The 19489-nt window shown below is 47.2% G+C and overlaps 3 protein-coding genes across 5 annotated transcripts; 1 reads left to right on the plus strand and 2 right to left on the minus strand.

The window, feature by feature from the left end:
• Positions 1-41: 41 nt before the first annotated feature.
• LOC112468054 (transmembrane protein 184B) lies at positions 42-6073 on the minus strand. Of its 3 annotated transcripts, none has more exons than XM_025037079.1 (6): positions 5435-6073; positions 4526-4749; positions 3828-4422; positions 3497-3738; positions 3322-3406; positions 1176-1351 (listed from the first exon to the last, which is right to left on the minus strand). In XM_025037079.1, exons 2-6 carry the CDS (start codon positions 4727-4729, stop codon positions 1176-1178), a joined length of 1302 nt encoding a protein of 433 aa, XP_024892847.1. In that variant the 5' UTR covers positions 4730-4749; positions 5435-6073. The 3 variants fall into 3 exon arrangements, with proteins under 3 accessions (XP_024892848.1, XP_024892847.1, XP_024892849.1); XM_025037081.1 differs by lacking the exon at positions 1176-1351 and adding an exon at positions 1922-2667 and having other exon boundaries at positions 5435-6072; XM_025037080.1 differs by lacking the exon at positions 5435-6073 and having other exon boundaries at positions 42-1351; positions 4526-4729.
• Positions 6074-7315: 1242 nt separating this feature from the next.
• Positions 7316-15922, plus strand: LOC112468050 (serine-rich adhesin for platelets-like). Its single transcript, XM_025037069.1, has 7 exons — positions 7316-7602; positions 7889-8085; positions 8189-8380; positions 8459-8704; positions 8811-8864; positions 8954-15279; positions 15365-15922. The coding sequence occupies exons 1-7, from the start codon at positions 7583-7585 to the stop codon at positions 15494-15496; spliced, it is 7167 nt and encodes a 2388-aa protein (XP_024892837.1). The 5' UTR covers positions 7316-7582; the 3' UTR covers positions 15497-15922.
• A 105-nt stretch (positions 15923-16027) lies between these two features.
• On the minus strand, positions 16028-19306 carry LOC112468053 (nuclear pore complex protein DDB_G0274915-like). Its single transcript, XM_025037078.1, has 7 exons — positions 19222-19306; positions 18936-19136; positions 18437-18464; positions 18145-18316; positions 17885-17971; positions 17765-17792; positions 16028-17704 (listed from the first exon to the last, which is right to left on the minus strand). Exons 2-7 carry the CDS (start codon positions 19012-19014, stop codon positions 16182-16184), a joined length of 1917 nt encoding a protein of 638 aa, XP_024892846.1. The 5' UTR covers positions 19015-19136; positions 19222-19306; the 3' UTR covers positions 16028-16181.
• Positions 19307-19489: the final 183 nt, after the last annotated feature.

Genomic DNA, 19489 nt, shown 5'->3' on the forward strand with positions numbered 1-19489 from the left:
TAACAGATGTTTTAATGTAAATAAATAATATTCTATTCACGTAGTTGTGTCTTACCTTTATTATGAGATGTAATAGGACAATAAAATTTGTTCACAGATTTACACGTTCACTTCGTTCTTAAACGGCGACGAAAGATTTCGGCACAACGTGTTGTCATATAAAATAGATCTTTTGTCAACTTCGATCGTCTCTCTTATGCTTTTAAAAAAAATATAAGGATTATACACAGTTGTACACATAAGACACCGAATACCAAATGTTTATTCATATCTGACACGATGTTCGTCGATCGTCCTTTTCTTGCGCATATAATTGTTCTGTCTTCTTTTTGTCGGGTTTTTTTTTCGTATTGAAAGGCTTCCGTCGGGAAGGAAAACTCATCGATTTCTTTGCGTTTATCAGATCTAATCTACCTCGGTGATATATACAAAGTACGAATTTCGTAAATGACCAAAGAAAGAACAGTTTTTGCGGTAGGACTTGTGTGGAGAAGGACGCAAATATTCCTGTGGCTCGCGAGTGGCTCTTATATGAGTACGGATGCGAGATTGCAAAAGTCAAGGTTCGTTAAATGCAACACGTAAATTAAAAACAGATACAAAAGTGTAAACAAGTGTCGTCGCTCACGTACGTACTGTACTCCGGACAGGAGACGCGGTATCGCGCGTGAAATTAAGTACCATACAATTACCTTTGCTTATTCGTTACGAAGAGTTAAGCATTTATCGTGCAGTTAATACCTTCTTGTAGTGTCGCAGTAGAGCCACGGGTGTACAGATAACACTGCCTCGAACACGTCAGCATAGTAAAATAAATATCTTCTATACTATTTCTTTACTCGTATGTTGTAACATAATACATATATTAACATGGATGTAACATTATGGAACTATTACAGTGAAACTCAATGCACTCTTACGCCCCGCGCGATAATCTTTTTTTCCTCCCTTTTCTCCATCTTTTTTTTTAAAGGTCCGCGAGAACGTTTTTACCTAATTAAACTCGCTTCGCGCGAGTCGCTTAATAACATATCGCTTTTCTCTTGCATCCCCCTCCTCCCCCCCCTCGAAAGCAGATCTCTAAAGATTTATGGAAGTTTCGCGTTGTGTAACGTAACGTCGTCGGTACGATTCTCGAGCGTGAATCACATTTCCCCGAAACGCGTCCGTGTGCCTTATTGAAATTCATCGTCGCTGCTCAGTAACATTGTTTTTTCGTTATAATTTTGCGAAATCGTAGCGACGCGCTGGTGAGAGGTGTTTCGCCTTTGCGGTGGTGGCACCGGCATGTTTTGCGGATCATCCGGATCGTAGCTGGATACTCGCATACCACGTTGTCCTTTCGGGCCCCCTAATTGTTACATCATTGTTACACATTACAGTGAGTAAACACACGAGATACACGTGTCCATCGGCCAATAAATGTGCCAATCGACCGCATGTAAATGTATACGGCCTACGCCTACGGCGCGCGCCTGTCTTTTATATTAATTGAACGTAAAATTGTGACCGAATACAGATAATCTTCTCCGAAATGTCACATTTACATCTCGAACGTTCTTGCTCTCGGACCGCGCTTGCAAAATCGAGGATCGAAACCGGTATAATTCCGGCGAGTTCAGTTTCCTACGCTATAAAGAACCTTTATTTATAAAAAGACCACTATATAGCATTCCTATCCACGTATTCTACATCCCGATACATCCAAACGCTGAACTCGATGGAATTTTAATGGATTTCGAGCTCTGCACGAAAACTGCCAATAACGCGAAAAGTACGAAAAAAGTAAAAACGGATCCGAATCGTAACAACCGCGAATAGCGATTATTATTAATCTGCTCGAGAGACTTGATCAGAGCAACAAAGTTCGAATTCTTACACATAATACACGTAATACAAAGGTGCAAGAGAAAAAAGAAAAAAATTTTTTTTTGTATATTAATGCGACATAATCGCTCAATATAAACGATTCATGCAATTTATTATTAATATAAAAAATAAAATAATCGCAAGCAGCTAGGATTGTGATAATTCTGCCATTGTAAATGCAGTACTGTTGAGAAAGAGGACATAATGACGTGCTTTACATGCCCGGCCGTTTCATACCGTATATTCGCATGCTACATGGTACCATGTGGTAGGAATATAAAATAAAAGCAATAAAATCAAGTTGACAGTTACAATGTTATAGAAAAAAAAAAGACACGATATATTAATAAATATCCTAATTATTCTTTACACTTATTATAGAGCAACACTCTCCTATAGAAGTGGAACTACGCCATTCTCTCCCTCTCCCGTTTACTTTCTTCCTCTTTCCTAAATGCTCCTCTTATGTTAAGTGCTTAACTTCTATCTTACAGCAGAGTTTGTTAATCGCAAAATAGATGGGTCTTATATGCATATAATACGTATATATCGATGGTATATTAAGTACAACCCTTATTTTGTAATTTCAGCGGAGAATTCATTTTTATCGACCCCTTGCGGACAGATACCGATCTCTAAGGCATTGTATAATTCCGTAAGCAAAGTATAGTGCTGTATCGTGTATCTTTCGATCCTCATTTAAAGTCGCGCATAAAGATCGATGTCCAATTTCTTGAAATTAAAAAAGTGACGCCTCACTGTGTCATATCTTTTCGTACGGCAAGTTGGTATTAACGTCTGAAAAACAGCAAACAAAAGTGCCTTCAAAGTAATTGTCTGAATCTAGTAAACCGGCACATATAAGGAAAGTTTATGTATAATTAGTTTTTTTTTTATACAAGTAAAATGATAAATATTAGTGAACCATCTTCGAAAGCAAATTTTCTACTATCCGTGATTTCGAATTTGCTTGAAATTTGCGTGAAATTCGCTACATACACGTATGTGAGTGGATAACATATATTAATAAAGATGTATCGGTGCCTGCATTGGTCAGCAGTGAAGTGTCAGAAAGTACAAGTGAAATATAAATTATATACAAAAGCACCAAAGCCTGTAACTGAAGCGTTTGCAAACTCGAATGAAACGTGTATCTTGTGTAACTATTATTGGCATTATTGACATTATACGTCGGATAATCTTGCTCTATAATTAAAACATTCAGTATTACAGCCTTATTTTAACATGACATTTTCTTACGAATGCATGAGAAAACGTATATAAAAACTGAAATAAATGAGACGACGCGTTCATCTCATACTATGTCATGCTGTATGAAGGACAATATGTACGACATCAATAAAAATAAATAAAGACGTATACACACTAATAAAATAATTTATATAGCAATGCGTAAAAAAACTAAGAAATTATTACAAAAGTGATACATACCTGCGCTATATTGCGTGTACTGCTGATACTGTGGATGGAAATTATGGATGGCATCGGTCATAATGTCTTTTGGATTCATCGTTTCCTACAAAATATTATTGGCGAATAGAATATTAAATTAATGACAAAAATGGAGTATCTCTCTGTAAAAAATTCAGAAATATTTTATACGTACTTTCAAACTGCTACTGATGCTTTGCATCGTCACGCTTCTACCTCTGGAGTCAGTAACACAGCCAGCTGCGTATACTTGATACGGGAATGCGTAACGTAAAGCTATAGCAGCGAATAACATCTCGATACAAATGAGGAAATTTTGGTAACCGGCGGAGACTGTACCAGCGCTCGTTGATTGACCCAGACTGTTTATAACGGGCGAAATGACATTTGCTTTCTCCAAGATGGCTAACAGAACTCCTGCGTGGAATAGAAAAGTACTTGTTGCAATTGTTATATACTATACTTGATACGCGCGTATTTACAAGCGTTTAAATTTCAGATGTTACCTTGCCAGAACGACAAGAAGATGACGCTCTTGACTGTACAAAATTTGAGCACAGGCTCGAACGGCGTCAGTAGATCTCTCGTAGCGAAATAGAACAGAAACAGCCCATAAAGCGCAAGCGACACGCTGATGTTGTAGATTATCGTGATGTAAATGTAGCCACCGTCGGGTGACCAATCACCGTCTCTGTAATGACCGAAGGCTTGCAGAAATATGATGACAAACGCCATCACCGGCTTGACCAGGCAAAACTGTAAAGTGGCTTGCTTGCAGAATCTCAGGAAGCCGATGGTGTAGGTCTTCCCGACCAGGCAACAGGTGCCGTACAGGCAACTCGAGCGTATCGGCTTGCCCCTGATCTCGGACATGATGTTTCCCTCACCGCCTAGGTACTCGTAGCACAGCGACAGAAAGTTATATATAACAAACGCCTCGTAACAGTCCCGCACGGTGAAGAAGTAAACGTAGTAGCTCTCGCTGTTGAAGAACAGCAACGAGATCCAGGAGTAAATAGCGTAGATGGGCACGATGAACAAAATTCGCACTATCCATCTCTGCTCCGTGGGATTCGTGTACCACCTTAGATGCTGGTAGATCTGCAAACAGGGAGGGCAGAGAGAAATGACAGCTGACAGTTGACAGCTGACGCCGAACCATCGAACGCGTCTCGTTGTATCGCCTATACCGACAATTCCGTACCTGTTGGCAAGTGAGGAAAAGCGCCGCGAACACGAACACCCCGGCGATGACCTGGGCCGCGCGGGTCTGCAGGAAGATCGGCGTCCCTTCCTTCGGGAGATCCGCCGCCGCCGCCGCCAAGTCGCTGACGTCGGTGGTCGTTGACATCTTGTCAAGTGGATTCACGTACGTGGCGTGCGTCCCTGTGACCCCGACACCATTCATACGTCAACCTGCTGGTGGCACTACGCGCGCAAACACAGGGGATTAATTTCTCGTGACGCCAGGACGACGAGACGCGACCGTTGACGCGTTTCCGCGTCGTATTCGTTACGAGTTACGACGTTCGACGCGGACGCGGAGGAGTCATCGCGCGATCGCTCGCGTAATTTCACGAGCGCGAGGACGCCCGCGGCGGAGAGCGGAGAGGAACGGAGGGAGTGGGAGGGTGGAGGAGGGGGGGGGAGGAGCACAGGAGGACAAAGGAGAAGGAGAGAAAGAAAGCGCGTGCGACTCGACTCGCGCGAACGTGGGACGGGACGGACACTCGCGGGTAAATCGATACACGTACGTGCGTAAAACGGAGGATCGCGGAATAATCTCGCCGTGCGAGCAGCGATGAGTTTCTCGGGACTCGCTTTCGGGACGAAGAACACCAGGCGCGGCCGACGGGGAGGGAGAAGGAAAATCCGAGCTAATCGTCACGTTATCGTAAACATAAGGCTCGTTCTCACGTAACCGTAACCGTTGCTGTTGTGCGAATTCAGCGGAATTGGGCCGACTTGGATCGCGAATCGAGACGCAACAATCGGGTCGCGCTGACGCAAGTCTCGCGGATTCTTTTCTTTCTCTCTCTCTCTCTCTCTCTCTCACATACACACACACACTCGGCGACTCTCGCTCGCTCTCTTTCTCGTTTTAGCAACGTACCCGTGCCCCCATTCGCGAAGTCCTCTCCAGATTTTGCAGCATACGCACGCTCGGCGTACCCTCTGCTCCCTCTCCCCGCGAGCTGTCCCGTTTACGTCGCCTCGCTCCCGCTGTCACGACGTCCGCCTTTCGACGCGGGGACGACAGCAGCTGCCAGCCTCTCTCTATTATTGGCGATTGTCGGTGAATCGCGCGCCTCGAACGCGCTTCGCGGGCCACCTGAAGACCTGAAGTCGGCCGCGATCTCAGCCAGGCCGCGGAAGACGGCGTCCGCCGTTTACGGGCGACGCACAAACACACCGTACATAAACGCAACTATATGCGGAATTAGTCGCTCCTCCGCGAATCGTTCCACTCGCGACTTCTGCTGCCCGCACTCGCGCACTCCCGCGCTCGCGGCACTCTCCGTCCGCGGATGGAGTAGCTGTATATCGTCCACTTCCGAGAGCGCTCTCCCGACGCGTACCGCTGCCCACTGCTCCGGAAGAGATCGGGGAGAGCACCGGACGGCGGATCGTTGTCTCCCTTTCGCGAGATTCGTCGGCGTCGGCGATCGCGAGATCGAGCGACGCGAAAACGCACGGTACGCGAACCTGTTTTTCCCCGAGCGAGCCAACCGCCAACCCTTCGCCGCCGAGCCGATCCCGCGACGGTTTCACTCCCACCCCACCACGCGTGCGTGCGCCGCGTGTGTGTGTACTCCGTACTCCGCTGCTCGCCGCCCCCCGCCCGTCCACGAACCTGCCGCCCGCCGAGAAACTGGGAAATCGTTTCCGCGCAAGGCGACGCGGCGCCCCGTCTTGCTCTCTCTTTCTTCTTTCTTTCTTCCTTAGCTGTCCGCACTTTCTGCGCTTAAATTGAAGCACGATCACTGCTGTAAAAGGAATATCTTGTTTTTTTTTTTATATCAGTATCGGACTCGATTGCTCCTGCAACAATTGACGAGGATAGAATTGTTGAGACACTTCTCGGCGATTGTTCGACAATTGTCTCGTTGACGAGTTATTTAAATTAATTTTGGGGAAAATTAATTAATTTAAAGAGAAATTGTCTCACGCAATTTTCGAGGTAATAATGTTCATCGTGGGTATTCAAGGACGAGCCGTGGAACGCTTTTGAATCGTTATTGTTTAAGAAAACAAGTCGATATCGCTCTTGACAGTCCCGCTTCCGTTTCCACGTCCCGCGTCCTTGCCCTTGTTCCGCGATTAAAAGCTTTACGACGCCTGCGCGTTCCGCTATATCGCGACGATTTCAAGAAAGAATTTTATCGCGCGTTGAAACGCGCGGCCGTGAGTAAATCCTCGTGAAAGGTGCGTATCTCGTAATCTCGTTTCGACAGCGAGATCGGCATCTTTCGCGCCAGCTGCTGAAGGTCGGACCGCGAGAGACCGCGCCGCGGATCTTCGACCTCCGTGTCGATTTGAAGAGAGAGAAAATGAGATGAGCATCTGTTTTCAGTCCTTTTACGTTCCTCTCGCATTTGCGTAATCGTTCACGTTTTAAATAAACAACCGAGAAGACTTAATTACATAAAAAAAGAGTATGTACAGCTGGAAAGGCACCTCGCGCTTGACGTCACGATGTCGTCAACGGAGAAAGAGAAGAGAGAGATAGGCCGTGTTGTAGTTGCACTATGTGCACTTGAAACGAGCGCGGAAATGTAATCGGACATCGGAGAGAAAAGGAGAAGAGATGAAAAGTGCAGCTACGAACAATAAACTGAAAAAAACAATTGCGTCGATGGTTCTTGGCGGTCGAGTAGTACGCGTGGCGCGCCATCTATAGCTCCACTTTCCGTTCGTTGAAACTTCGTAGCGCGAGATCCGGGCTTGCCGGTCGATAATGCAGTTTCCGTCGCGACCCAGTCGGATTGTCTCGAGTTCCACCCTCCCGCTGCCCCCCGCCTCCCGCTCGTTCCGTCTTCCGTCCCGCGCTCCGCGCTACTCCGCGGCCCAGCTGTATTCTCGTGTCCTCGCAGGTTCGCGCTGTGTTTTGCATTTTCGCGAGGGTTGTCGTACGCGAGTCGTGCGGAAATGCCAGGATTACGAGGGCGGCTCTCGCGATCGCGTAATGTCGGTGGCAAGTGACGCCCCGGCGCTTCTCGCGGCACGCTATCTCTGCAGAACGATGTCAAGCAGATAAATTATGCCACGAAAAGAGAACACGTGAGTTTTCGGGATTTGTCGACCTTCTAACCTTTCGCCGCTCAGTCATCCGCGATTTTGCGCTGAATAATCCGAGAGCAAGAGATCGAAGGTACCTTCTCTCTTTCTCTCTCTCTCTCCACTTCCAACTGCAGAGGGACATGAAAAAAGAGTCATCCACGATCTGTCCGATTCTGGTTTTCCCTGAAATTCTTCCTCCGTCAAAGAGCGCGGAGAGACGCGCTTCAGATCACCCTCCCCACGTTCGTCCGTCTTGTGCTCTTTCTATCTAGAGATTTCGTTGCAGCAAAGCGAAAACATGGGAGCGAGATCGAAGAAAACGTATGAACGCGTACTTCAAGACATTGGCGGACCTTCTGCCGCCGCATCAGGAAGGTCGCAAACGCAACAAGGTCGACATCCTGATCCACGCCTCGAAGTACATAAAAGACCTCCATAGCCGCACCGAGGAGTTGTTCTCCACTCATGCTTCGGAGGCACACAGTACGTGTATTTCGAGACCTGCACGGCACGCCGCGGCGTATCAGTGGGAGGAGCGTTTCATTTTTACGTCTGCTCGGTGCTATATGTCATTCTGGTTTTTCAGAGGAAGAATTGGCTCGTTTGAAAAAACTCGTGACACAGCTGATGTCTCGTACCCAGTTACTATCCACTCTTCTTAAGGAGGCAGGAATTTCTGTACCAGCCGAGCCGGCTCTTGAAAAAATATCCCCTTTAAAGTGGTCGAATAAAATTAATGTCGACGACGTAGACAAATATTTTGATAAGATCGAAGAAAGTAAGTGCATTACCTGGATGTAGATTTAAAATTGAAAGTGATAATTCAAAGTTTTCTAATTTCCCGCTTCGCTTGCAGAGAAAACTTCAGAGAAGAAGAAAAAGGAGAAATCCACGGAAAATAAAGTGCCTTCTAAGAAAAAATCTGCAACACCGTCGGCTCCGAAAAAGCTGTCCGAGGAAGCTGCCGCCGCTAAGGATGTCTGTAATTCGATAGAGAATCAGGAGAATCGAGTGAACTGTGCCAATAGCAAAAACTATAATTCCGATAGTACAAGTAGCCTAGCTGAGACTGGATCGAAGGAAGTGGAGCGTTGTCAAAATGGTACAAACAGATTTAGAATTATTGCCGTTCAATTAAATGACTGTGCTTAAAGTCTTCATTGCTTGATGTTGATAAGCATTTATATCACTCCTATGTTTTAATTTAGATTCTGCTAACGAAGCGACCGCGACAGGAACAGCCAATACGAAAAAAAAGACTGGTAAATAAAAAACATGGTTTTGTTATATTAATAGATATATCAATATCTATTAATCTTCATTGCTAATGTAATTCTCTATTTATTTACAGTGGATAAGAAAGTCGAATCCCAAAAGTCATTGAAGAAGAAACGCAAACGCAAGGATGAGAAAAACTCGGCGTTGCCACCTATGGCCAACACTGTCACCAGTTTAACTCCTAATACCCTCATTTTGTCTGGTGGAAAACTGATGCCCCTCGTAGCTCCGATGACGTCAAACATCATCGTGAATACGCAGCAGGCATCGACGAATCCGATAATCCTCGGTAACACGCAACAGAATCAGATGATCGTGATGCAACCCTTGGCGAATCGTGTCCAGAACTCCGTCGTCTCGATATGCAATCACGCTCTGATTAACACCGTGCAGAAGGTCACTCTGAACACCGTGCCGAGTATTCGCACGAATATGGTTGTCGATTCTCACAACTGGGCGTCCAATGTGAAAAATATAATTAATGCCACGAAGATCGGCGGGCACAAGGGTATCTTGCCAAAAGGCAAAGAGATCACAAAGACGACTATGGCTTACAAAGTGCCTATACCAGCGATACACAAGGACAAAGTGGAGAAGCCCAAGGATAGCACGAGCAAAAAGGAGTCGGAAGTGAAAGCGAAGGGCAACAAGAATCATTCTAAGAGCCACAAAAGCGTTCAAAGTACGCCGGAAACGGCTGAAGAGTTGAGTGTCGAGAAGAAATCGCCGAAGGAACCTGCCAAGACTCATGAAGACGCGACAATCGTCCCGCGAAAAGGTGCGCTTAAACGCGGTTTATCTACAGAATCTGATTCCGCGGACGAGCCGGAAGACAAGAAACGGAAAGACACGAACGATGATGCAAACCAATCCGCCCAACCAATCGCTTCGAAGGCGACAGATTTCACCGCCACTTGCAAATCTATCGTAAGTTTGAAGCACGTTATAGAGAGAATAGGGGAGAACATCCGAGACGAGCATGCGACTGTCAGCAACGAGAAGGAATCTGCTGTCACGAAATCAAATAACATAGTTACTCAAGCAGCAAATGATACTAGTTGCGAAGAAACATCCGAGACGAGCAAATTAATGGATATCGTGGACACGAATTGTTTCGATATGAATAAGAAGACGACCGAGGATGTCGTGTCGCAGACCATTGCCTCGGACAAATTTCCCAGTGAGTCAGAGACAGATGCACCTGATCGATCGTCTAATGATTTCAACATGTCGATCGACAACATAACGGAAAAGAGTGACGGAAATATCGAGCACTTGGACGCGAAATCGACCTTGACGGACGTCGAAGTGGCGGAGAAGGCCGTCGGAACGGACGGGCCGAAGAAAACGTGCAACTTGGGTACACGTTTCGACAGTCTTCTACGCGTGGCGACGGCCAAGGAGCAACAGCGGGTCAATGACGCGATAGGCGGCAACGTAGAGAGCAACAAGATCATTCTGAATTTGGATACGAACACTACGACAACGATGAAGTCCGATGCTAACATTGTCGACGCAGCGACATCGGCAACGGCAACGGCAACGACATCGTCATCATCGTCGTCGTCTTCGCAGCCACTAACAGCTAACGTGGTCAACGATGAGACTAAATTGGTAAAGACTTCGAAGGACGAAATGCCGAAATCACTGCCGTACACCAGTGAGAACACATTTGTGCCGATCAGCAACAGAACGGACGGGTTACATTCGGACTTGTCCAATGACATATTCGCCTCTCTGCACGTTCCCTCCAGTTCGCATAATCCGGAATCGATATCACCCACGGCAGCGTTCCTGATGGCTTTTCCGCTTGTGTCGTCCTTGAACGGCAAAACCGAAGTCCTGGACGAGGAGATGAAGGATGACTTCAAGTATCATAGTCAGACTCCGCCGATGCTGTTGCAGATAGGCACCATGGAGCCGAACAGCTTCAAGATCAAGACTTCCTCGCCGTCGCACGCGATCGCGGAGAAGCGGCTGAAAACATCCTGCGAGGAGAAGCAAATCGCGTCCGCGAGTGTAAACGCGAACGCCGACATAATCGTTCCTGTGGAATGCGCGACGACCAAGTCGTTGCCGAAGGTGGTGAACGAGGAGACGTTGCGAGAGCCGTACAAGATAGTTCAGACCGTCCTGACGCCGAGTTTGGAGAAATCCGTCATGACCACCAGCGCGTATTCTTCCCATACCTCAGTCAATTTCTCCGCCGTGGACTCCTCATGTATCGTAGGCGCGTCCCCGAATGTGGCGACGAATCAAAGTCGTTCGAGTCAATTGAGGACGTCGAGTACGCTGAACAATAGTAACGTAATCGCGTCTCAAGCGCCGGTAAATATCCCCGCGTCTACCGACAAGAGCGATATCGCGGATTGTGCATCATCCCAAGTGGCAACGAGCCGCAATCCCGACGTGACGTACTCCGGACCGCAGGACTTCTTGCCCAGCTACTCGACGATGCTGGGCCATAATCTCGGTACGCTGCAACGTATGTCCAACTCGTCTATGTTCAAAAATGCCAACGCGACGACGCAAGAATCGAATTCCACGGTCGGTCCGCACGTCGACAACTCTCAGAACTTGTTGAGCACTCGGCTCGAGAACGCGACAGTGACCACGAATTCCTCGTCCGCGGCCTTGCGATCCCTGCAAGCGGACTATTCGACTCAAACGAAGGACAAAGCCTCGCAAAGTTCATCGCATGTAATTTATCCGTCGCACAACAAGGACACACTCATCAATTCTGCCAGTATTGTTCCCGATCACCGTGTGGATTACGCTAGTCAGATGGACCGAAGTCTTCCGGTGACGTCCCAGAGCATGCAGAGCTACTCTGTGCCGGCCAAGGAGTCCTCCCTTTCGATTCTGCCCTCTCAAGACATGCAACATATGTACAGCCAGACCAAGGACAGTCATGTTCTCTTAGATTTGAACAGTTCCCAGCAGACGTTTACCGTTCAGAAAAAACAGGAACACATTATCGCGAGCTCTCACAACGATTACGTTGGTAACCAAGCGAAGGCGATGTCTCAGAAGGATTCTATATCATATACAAGCGGCGACAACGAGGCCGCGAGCGCTCCATCGCGAAATCAAGAGTACGTTACGAAGACTGCGAGTCAGAGTTCTTCGGAAAATACTTTCCAACGGAACTATTCCAAGCTAAACAAGAGCACAGACACATTGAATCCGAATCAAGAAGCGAAGCTGAATAACGTGCTCAGCTCTAAGACTCAGGAACAGCAGCAGCAGCATAATCACATACGCGATCCGGCCTACGTTCCCGCAAAGAAGCTAGATGTAGATCCATTCGCCCAGTCGTACCAGTACGACGTCAAGGAAGCGATGAGCAATCCGAGCGAACGGACGAACGTTCTGAACGCGAATACCGACGACACGCATAGCAATTACGTTTCGTATCCCAGTAAGGACGACAAGAAGACAAACGCCGTCTCGACTGTCGCTATGTCCAACAACAATAAGCCAGCAGCGGTGCAGCAAAGCGCTGTTCCACGATACTCGCAACAGACCTCGTCGTTTATCACCACGTCCAACTACGAGCAGAGCACGATGACGGAGAATCACACCAAGTCCACGACCACCGTCGCTCATAATTCGTCCAATTTCAGTATTATCTGGACGACATTCTCGCCGGTCAGCGGTGGTGGCGGCGGTGGCAACAACAATCTGGTGCATTACGATCAGGGACAGTCACATCCGAACGATAATACCGAGGCAAAGACCATCTGCGAGAATTATAGCTACGTACCGTTGCACAAGGACAACTCGAGTTTCTCTAATCAAGTGTTGATTGGTGATAATTATCCGAATAGCTCAACCATGTCGACCGGGATCGACAAGTCGCGACAAGGAAAGATCGAGTCGCAGAAGCAATCCTTCGTTGATTCCTCCAAGACCAGGAATGATCCGTCGAAGCAGAACCGGATACAAGGTCAGCAGACCGGCAACGACTACAAGTTTCCCGACGGTGGTAAGAGCAAAAACAAGTACGGCATAGATTCGGACTACATGCAGAACGAATACGGCGCTGCCATGGATCAACAGCAGCATTCCCAGCAACACGGTCAGAAGAATCATCAAAATCTGTCGTCCAAGCAGGAAAAGGCAGTGTACACGTACGAGCCACAGATTAACTTCGACCTAGCGGAGAGTAACGCGCAGATGAAGTATTCGATCGAGGCTTACACCGGCGTGAATTTCAAATACACGGAGAAGACGCAGCAGCCAAGTCAGCACAAATATCAGATTCTTGGTCAAGGACAGATTCCTTTGCACGACAGCAGCAGTTACAGTAGCGACGTGAAGCACAGCCAGCAGCAGCAGCAGCAACAGCAACAGCAATCGCACAGTAGCAACAATAACGGTAATACCAATAAGTCCAAGAGTAATCAGCACCAACAACACGCGATCAAGGCGCCGGTTAATTGGATGATGACACCGGAGGTCAAGCACAACACTAACTTCGCCGATATTATTCTACCGCCGATCGGCAAGGAGCTAGAGTTCTGCCAAAATAATTTGTTCACGCAGACACCTACGTACAACCAGAGCACACCAAATCAGTTCTACAACAATTATGATGTTTCCGCTGCCCATAGTTTCCCAAATCTACCGGTTCTGCAAAGTGATCCAAAGAGGTCCGCGGAGACCTTCTATTCCGAGGAGCAACCGTTTCCGTGGTCTCCGACGAAAAACACCGTGCATAATAGTGTTGAACATGCGATCGGCCAGTCATCGGTCAAGTGTATCGATCAGCATATTGTACCGTCGAGTTTGCAGAGTCTGGTAAGTGATCTCGATCTTAGCGCCAATCTGGACAAGCAGAACTTCCTGTTCGGCGCTGCAACCTCGTCATCGAGAATCTCCGCGGAGCAGAGCAAGGATGCATCTATAAAGGAGAAAGAGGCGAATAACGTATCGGGACGGGATCTTCACGCGATATTGAATACTCAGAACGCGCAACATCCGGCTTCCACCTTCCTGTCAGTGAGTCAGTTGGTGGAGCATGAGAAGGCGGAGAAGAGCCATCAGCAGCAGAATCATCAGCAGCATCAACACCACCAGCATCACCATCCTCATCCGCACCAGCATTCGCAACAGCAACATCAACAGCAGCAGCAGCAACAACAACAACAACAACAACAACAACAACAACAACAGCAGCAGCAGCAGCAGACTAGGAAACATCAGAGGAAGAGCAACGCGAGTCCCAGAACGACCAGCAAGCGGCAAATGGACATTCGCAAGTCTACAACAACCAACGACAATAATAATTTGCATCAGCGGCACGAGGAACAAAAATCATCCGGGCACGTGTTCACGGAACAGGGATACCAGCAGCCGCAGCCGCAGCCGCAACAGCAACAACAACAGCAGCAGCAGCAGCAAAAATATCAACAGAATAATGTCCACTGGAGAAGCAGAAACTGCAAAAGCAACTATACTGCGGAGGCACTAATTGGCACCAGCATTCATGACACTGGCCAGGATAAGCACGCATCGATCAAGTTCACGACCAATTATCCCCAGAACAAATTCCAGAGCGGTTTGTCCGCGGATGCTGCGGTGATGCCTATCAACTACTTCTCTAGTGCGCCACCACCGGACGACGGCACCGCGGCCGGTTACGGCCAATCGGTGGTCAATCAAAACTTCAACACGTACGCGTACTCGTCCAATTCCGCCAACTCTATCTATCCTACCAGCAACTTCATCAGCAGCATCTCCAACACGCCCAACAGCTACATGGCCATGCCGCTGCATGAGAACGCCGCCGATTACGTGCAGGAGACTAACTTTCTGTTGCCGAACGTGGCCGGAACGAGCAGCTCGTCGAGCGCTAGCACCGTTAATACGTCCAGCGCGAACACGACCTCCACCACGGCTGGGAACGCCAACGGGAACGGGAAGAATCATCAGCACTACGGGAAGCATCCTAACTGCGACAAACGTTCGTATTCCACTGCCGCGAAGAAGGGCAAGCGGAAGGCTCTCGAAAACGGACCCATGCAGAACCTGGAGGGAACCTTTCCTCTAACCGGCATCAACTCTCCGATGGAGGAGTATCATCATTCGGCGGCGTTCCTGGCGGCGCCGCCACCCCCGCCTCCACCGCCACCTCCCGCCAATGCTCTCTACCAGAATCATCCGCAAACGAATGTCTACGCCAAGACTGTCAACAGTCTTCCACCGCCCCCACCGTCGGCCATGGCGAGCGCTCAGGGTGTCACGACCGTGGGAGCGGCCGGTTTTTCCATGAACTCCAACATGGTCCGCGGAGGAATCGTCTCGAGCAATCCGATGGGCATGCCGCATCATCCTTCGGGCACCAGTCTCACCAACTTCAACCTAAGCACGATCTTTCCTGAAATGAATGATAAGGTATCGGATCACGTCCAATAAATTATGTAGATACGGTTCGTTCGATTTTTCGTGCATCAACAAAAACCTTGTTTTTTTTTTTCAGGTCACTGGATACAAATCCTCGAACGGTATACCACCCGGCCTATCGCAGACGTCCAATCAGCCTGCGACCTATACGCAACGAAGTAATTATCCGTCGAACGCTCTGTGCCATTTGCCGCAGGTGTGTTTATAAACGTGTCTCCGTAATACCAAAACCAATTGTGTGAGCCTAGGAAGTGTGTATATACGTTGTTTGCAGATTTCGGAAGGCACGCAATTCATTAATAGCGTTCCACCGCTTCCCATATCTCCTGCTCCTCCTCCTCCTGCCTTCTCATTCCTTTCACTCCTATGATGAGGTTTCATGGTTTGTGATACGATCGATCATCGCTTGTACATATGTAAATACCATATATTATTCATTAAATTAAAAGACGTTGATACAAAAAAATGTATATTTGATTTACGTTAGCGTGTTGAATATTTAAATTATAAAACAAATGATCCGCTAAAGTTATGACGGTTGAGTAACGATTTTGTCATATTAGATTAGATTAAAAAGTGTCGTACATAGAATTGAGTTTTTTAATCAAAGTTCCTTTTTTTGCATCATGCGATATATTTTTATGCCCATAATTCACGTTCTGGTATTGACTCTCTAATTGTCGAGTTACGCTGTCAAATTAATGAGGTTCATTAACATCGAAATTAATAAGAATCTCCATTTAGTTACATAAACATGATCTATATTAAGAACCTGATTAGGTACTTCAGTCGTATAAAGATTTGGATATTTACAGACAGTAGAAAGTAAAGTGTCATTATCACAGAGCGTATATTTAAATACATATCACTATAAGTCCGCAAATGGCATCCAGTCAGCTTAAATCTTTAGTAGGAGGCTTGAGTGGTATTTTGCCGATAATAAATTCTTCAGCCAAGAACATATTCTTTTCATCGTCCGTTAATGCACTATCCACACTATAAATAGTATCATCGATGACGGTGCTGGTTGCAGTGGTGTTGAACGGTGATTTTCCAAACGGAGAAGCGTTGATGTTAGACTGATTTTGCGCGATTCTTCCAAACGGTGAACCGCCTTGTTGCATCCGCGGTGCAAATGGGTTTGCGGCCGTTGACGTAAGAGTTGTGCCAACGTTCGGACCGAACGGAGAGGAAGTGTTGACATTGCCGAATGTCGGTGTGGGAAACAGCGACGGGTTTGGAACGGTTCCGTTGGAGGTTGCAAAGGTAGTTCCTGCGTTTGCGAATATCGAATTGGAAGCTGTCTCTGTGGTGCCAAACGTGCTATTTGTACTCGGAACGGCCACGCCGAATCCCGTGCCGGCAAACGGCGCCGAGCTCACGCTTGTAGAATCGAATTGCTGCGAGCTAGTGGTGACGAACGGGCCGCTGATCGCGACAGCTGGCGCGCCAAACGACATAGTGCCTACCGGCATGGTGGGATCGGTGTTTTGTGCACCAAAGACATTCGGAGCGGATACCGTCGTCCCGAAGGTGGTATTATTGCTGGGCTGTTGATTCAGATCAAAAGGCGTCGTGGTAGCGACGGATCCACCGAAACCTGGCGTCGTGGATACAACGGACGTACCGAAAGCCGGCGTTGTGATGGCGGCTGCCGCGCCAAAACCCGGCGTAACGGTGACCGTGGATCCGCCGAAGACACCGCTCGTGGATATCGCGGGAGCGCCGAATGTTTGACCGCCGCCGAACATCGCGTTGCCAGCGGGATTGTTGGCATAGTTAGGAGTTACCCCTGCGAAAACGGGCGCTCCGCCGAACGCAGGCACCTGCGATTTCGGCTGAGTGAATACCCCGCCGTTGAAAGAGCCGGACGATGACGAGGTGGAGACGCCGAAGACCGAGTTTGTCTGTAATCCAGCGGCGGAGCCGCCGAACAAGCTGGGGGCGGTGGTCGTCGCCCCACCGAACAGCGAAGTGTTCGCCTGCGACGTCGGATTGTTGAACAGCGAGGTGGTGGGCGCGTTGCCGAGCTGGGCCGTCCCGCCGAATACATTGCTGTTTTGACCGAACACATTTTGAGACGTTCCGCCGAAGACTGGATTGTTTTGAGGCGTTCCAAACGTCGGCGCGCTGTTCTGTACGCCGCTGAAGGACGTCGAGGTGCTCGGTGTTCCGAAAATAGAGCCAGCACCGCTCGTCGCAGTACCAAATCCGCCGATATTGTTTCCGAAGTTCGTCGCACCGCCAAATACGGACGTTGTATTATTATTGCTATTAGACTTTCCGAATATCGACGATGCGTTACTCGACGAGGTAAATCCACCTCCGCCAAATGGATTATTACTTTGCACGCCGAATGATGTGTTTCCAAATACGTTATTGGTCGGCGTGTTATTGACTAGGTTCAGATGAGGAGCTGCAAAGGACAAAGCAGATGATTTTCCGGCTGTTTTACTATTGCTTGCATTCAACCCACCTTTTTGGCCACTTCCCAACAGTTTTTTCTAAAACACAATTATATTGTTAAATATAATCAACAGGTTCTCTTCTGCTGATCAAAGCGATTATATGGAGAAAATCATGTGGTTTGACATACCAGCACTGAGATTGTCTCTCGCGAGGGATTTTTCAGCATCTCTCTTTTTGCCTTCATGTCTTGGCACAATTGTTGATAGTGTAGTTTCTGAAAGGCAATATACAAAGATAGCCCGATATTCGATACGCTTACGAATGCACTTTTATGGCTTATCTGGGCAACAGAAATGCCGAAAAGATTTTTTTTCCCCCAGGAATCCTTTAGATGTCTTTTACGGCTCCGTGTTGCTCGAATAACCCATAGACATAATCCTAACTAACCGCCTGTTCGACCATGCCGTTCTTCTGTGCGTGATATATCTCCCATCGAACTTCCTCAGGGGACAAATCCTCCATATCCGGGATACAGGGACGTTCTTTGAGCGGCGCAAAGCACGACAACAACCACTGTCCGCCTCGCTCGGCAAGAAGCACCTCCTTGGCCACCAAGATACTGATATGTGTACAGACCAACGAAAAAAGAAATAAATATTATTCTTAGCTTAAGTATACATATTTATATACGTGAATGGAAACTCGCACACACACATGCAAACTTTATGCGATTACTTACATGATATCATCCTCGTTCTTGGTATTGCCTGTTTGGAAAAATAAACAACAATGTTATTCAACGCCAGTGAAAATGGGGGTGACGCGTGACTCGGTGTATCCACGAAAGATTAGTAACTAAAAGGCCGTGGGTCAATCCCAGTCTTTATTCCCCCGCATATTCCTCGATTAAGGGCCGGTTGTTCCAACCTATTGATAAGCTACCTGATAGTTAAATCACATCTTTGTCCAATGTAAAGGATAAACAAAACATACATATGATTTAACTATTAGGTAGTTTAGCAACAGGCTAAAACAACCAGCCCTAAGAGGATTCTCCGTTTAAGGGGAGAAGAAAAATTCGGAAAGAGAGTAAAAGAGTTAATTGTGAACTAGAATATCTGTGTCGTATTGCCCCTAAAGGAGAGGCAGAACGCATCTTAATTTCCCTCAGGCGAGGAGAAAACCTCAAGAAACCCAAAGCAAGTGAAAAGGTCAAGTGAAAATAACGTCTTTCTTACCGAAATGATTTATGTGCTCGTACTGGCAATATTGTCCGTAACGACAATTGCCTTGCCGATAAAATTTGCAGATAACCATTGTGCTCCACACCGAAGACGAATAAACAAGGGAATGCTTCTTCCCGCCTTCCGTCGCGTCAACGTCGTCCTTATCGAAACGCACGGCACACGGCACCGCTCTTGTACCCTTCCGCTTCCCTCCTTTTATAAAATACGAACTTTAGCTTTGTTTCAAAAAATAGTTTTCTCACATATAATTCTTGGCATGTATAGTTTTGTAATTTACGTCGCTATATTTTCTTCTGGTTCCTCCATTCACGTGTACGAAGAAAAAACGCTTGTTGTAGCATCTTTACGGCTTTTGGGGAACTTCGTAACAAGATGCGCAGTTCGACGGTATTTGTCGGTAAAGCAGTTCCGTTCGATATTTAGCAATTACAGAGATACCATTTTATCGACATCTCTACAAAAATAATTAATATAATTATAGCGAAAATACGAATTTATTTGACAAAGCTAAAAAAATGTTTTCCTTTTTTAAACAATAGATTTGT

This window comes from Temnothorax curvispinosus, unplaced genomic scaffold (assembly GCF_003070985.1).
Source record: "Temnothorax curvispinosus isolate PA1 unplaced genomic scaffold, ASM307098v1 QBEX01018008.1, whole genome shotgun sequence".
NCBI classification, from domain to species: Eukaryota; Metazoa; Arthropoda; class Insecta; order Hymenoptera; family Formicidae; genus Temnothorax; species Temnothorax curvispinosus.

What these genes read in the sequence shown, in the direction of transcription:
- LOC112468054 (XM_025037080.1), bottom strand. Translation starts at nt 4,729, where the DNA reads ATGAATGGTGTCGGGGTCACAGGGACGCACGCCACGTACGTGAATCCA. An exon ending in GCATCAGTAGCAGTTTGAAA is followed by an intron (nt 3,407 to 3,496) that starts GTACGTATAAAA and finishes AATATTTTGTAG; the next exon opens with GAAACGATGAATCCAAAAGA. An exon ending in GTACACGCAATATAGCGCAG is followed by an intron (nt 1,352 to 3,321) that starts GTATGTATCACT and finishes TGTAACAATTAG; the next exon opens with GGGGCCCGAAAGGACAACGT.
- LOC112468050 (XM_025037069.1), top strand. Translation starts at nt 7,583, where the DNA reads ATGCCACGAAAAGAGAACAC. An exon ending in TCATGCTTCGGAGGCACACA is followed by an intron (nt 8,086 to 8,188) that starts GTACGTGTATTT and finishes CTGGTTTTTCAG; the next exon opens with AGGAAGAATTGGCTCGTTTG. An exon ending in AGTGGAGCGTTGTCAAAATG is followed by an intron (nt 8,705 to 8,810) that starts GTACAAACAGAT and finishes GTTTTAATTTAG; the next exon opens with ATTCTGCTAACGAAGCGACC.
- LOC112468053 (XM_025037078.1), bottom strand. Translation starts at nt 19,014, where the DNA reads ATGGTTATCTGCAAATTTTATCGGCAAGGCAATTGTCGTTACGGACAA. An exon ending in AAGAACGAGGATGATATCAT is followed by an intron (nt 18,317 to 18,436) that starts GTAAGTAATCGC and finishes TACACATATCAG; the next exon opens with TATCTTGGTGGCCAAGGAGG. An exon ending in GAGAGACAATCTCAGTGCTG is followed by an intron (nt 17,793 to 17,884) that starts GTATGTCAAACC and finishes ATTGTGTTTTAG; the next exon opens with AAAAAACTGTTGGGAAGTGG.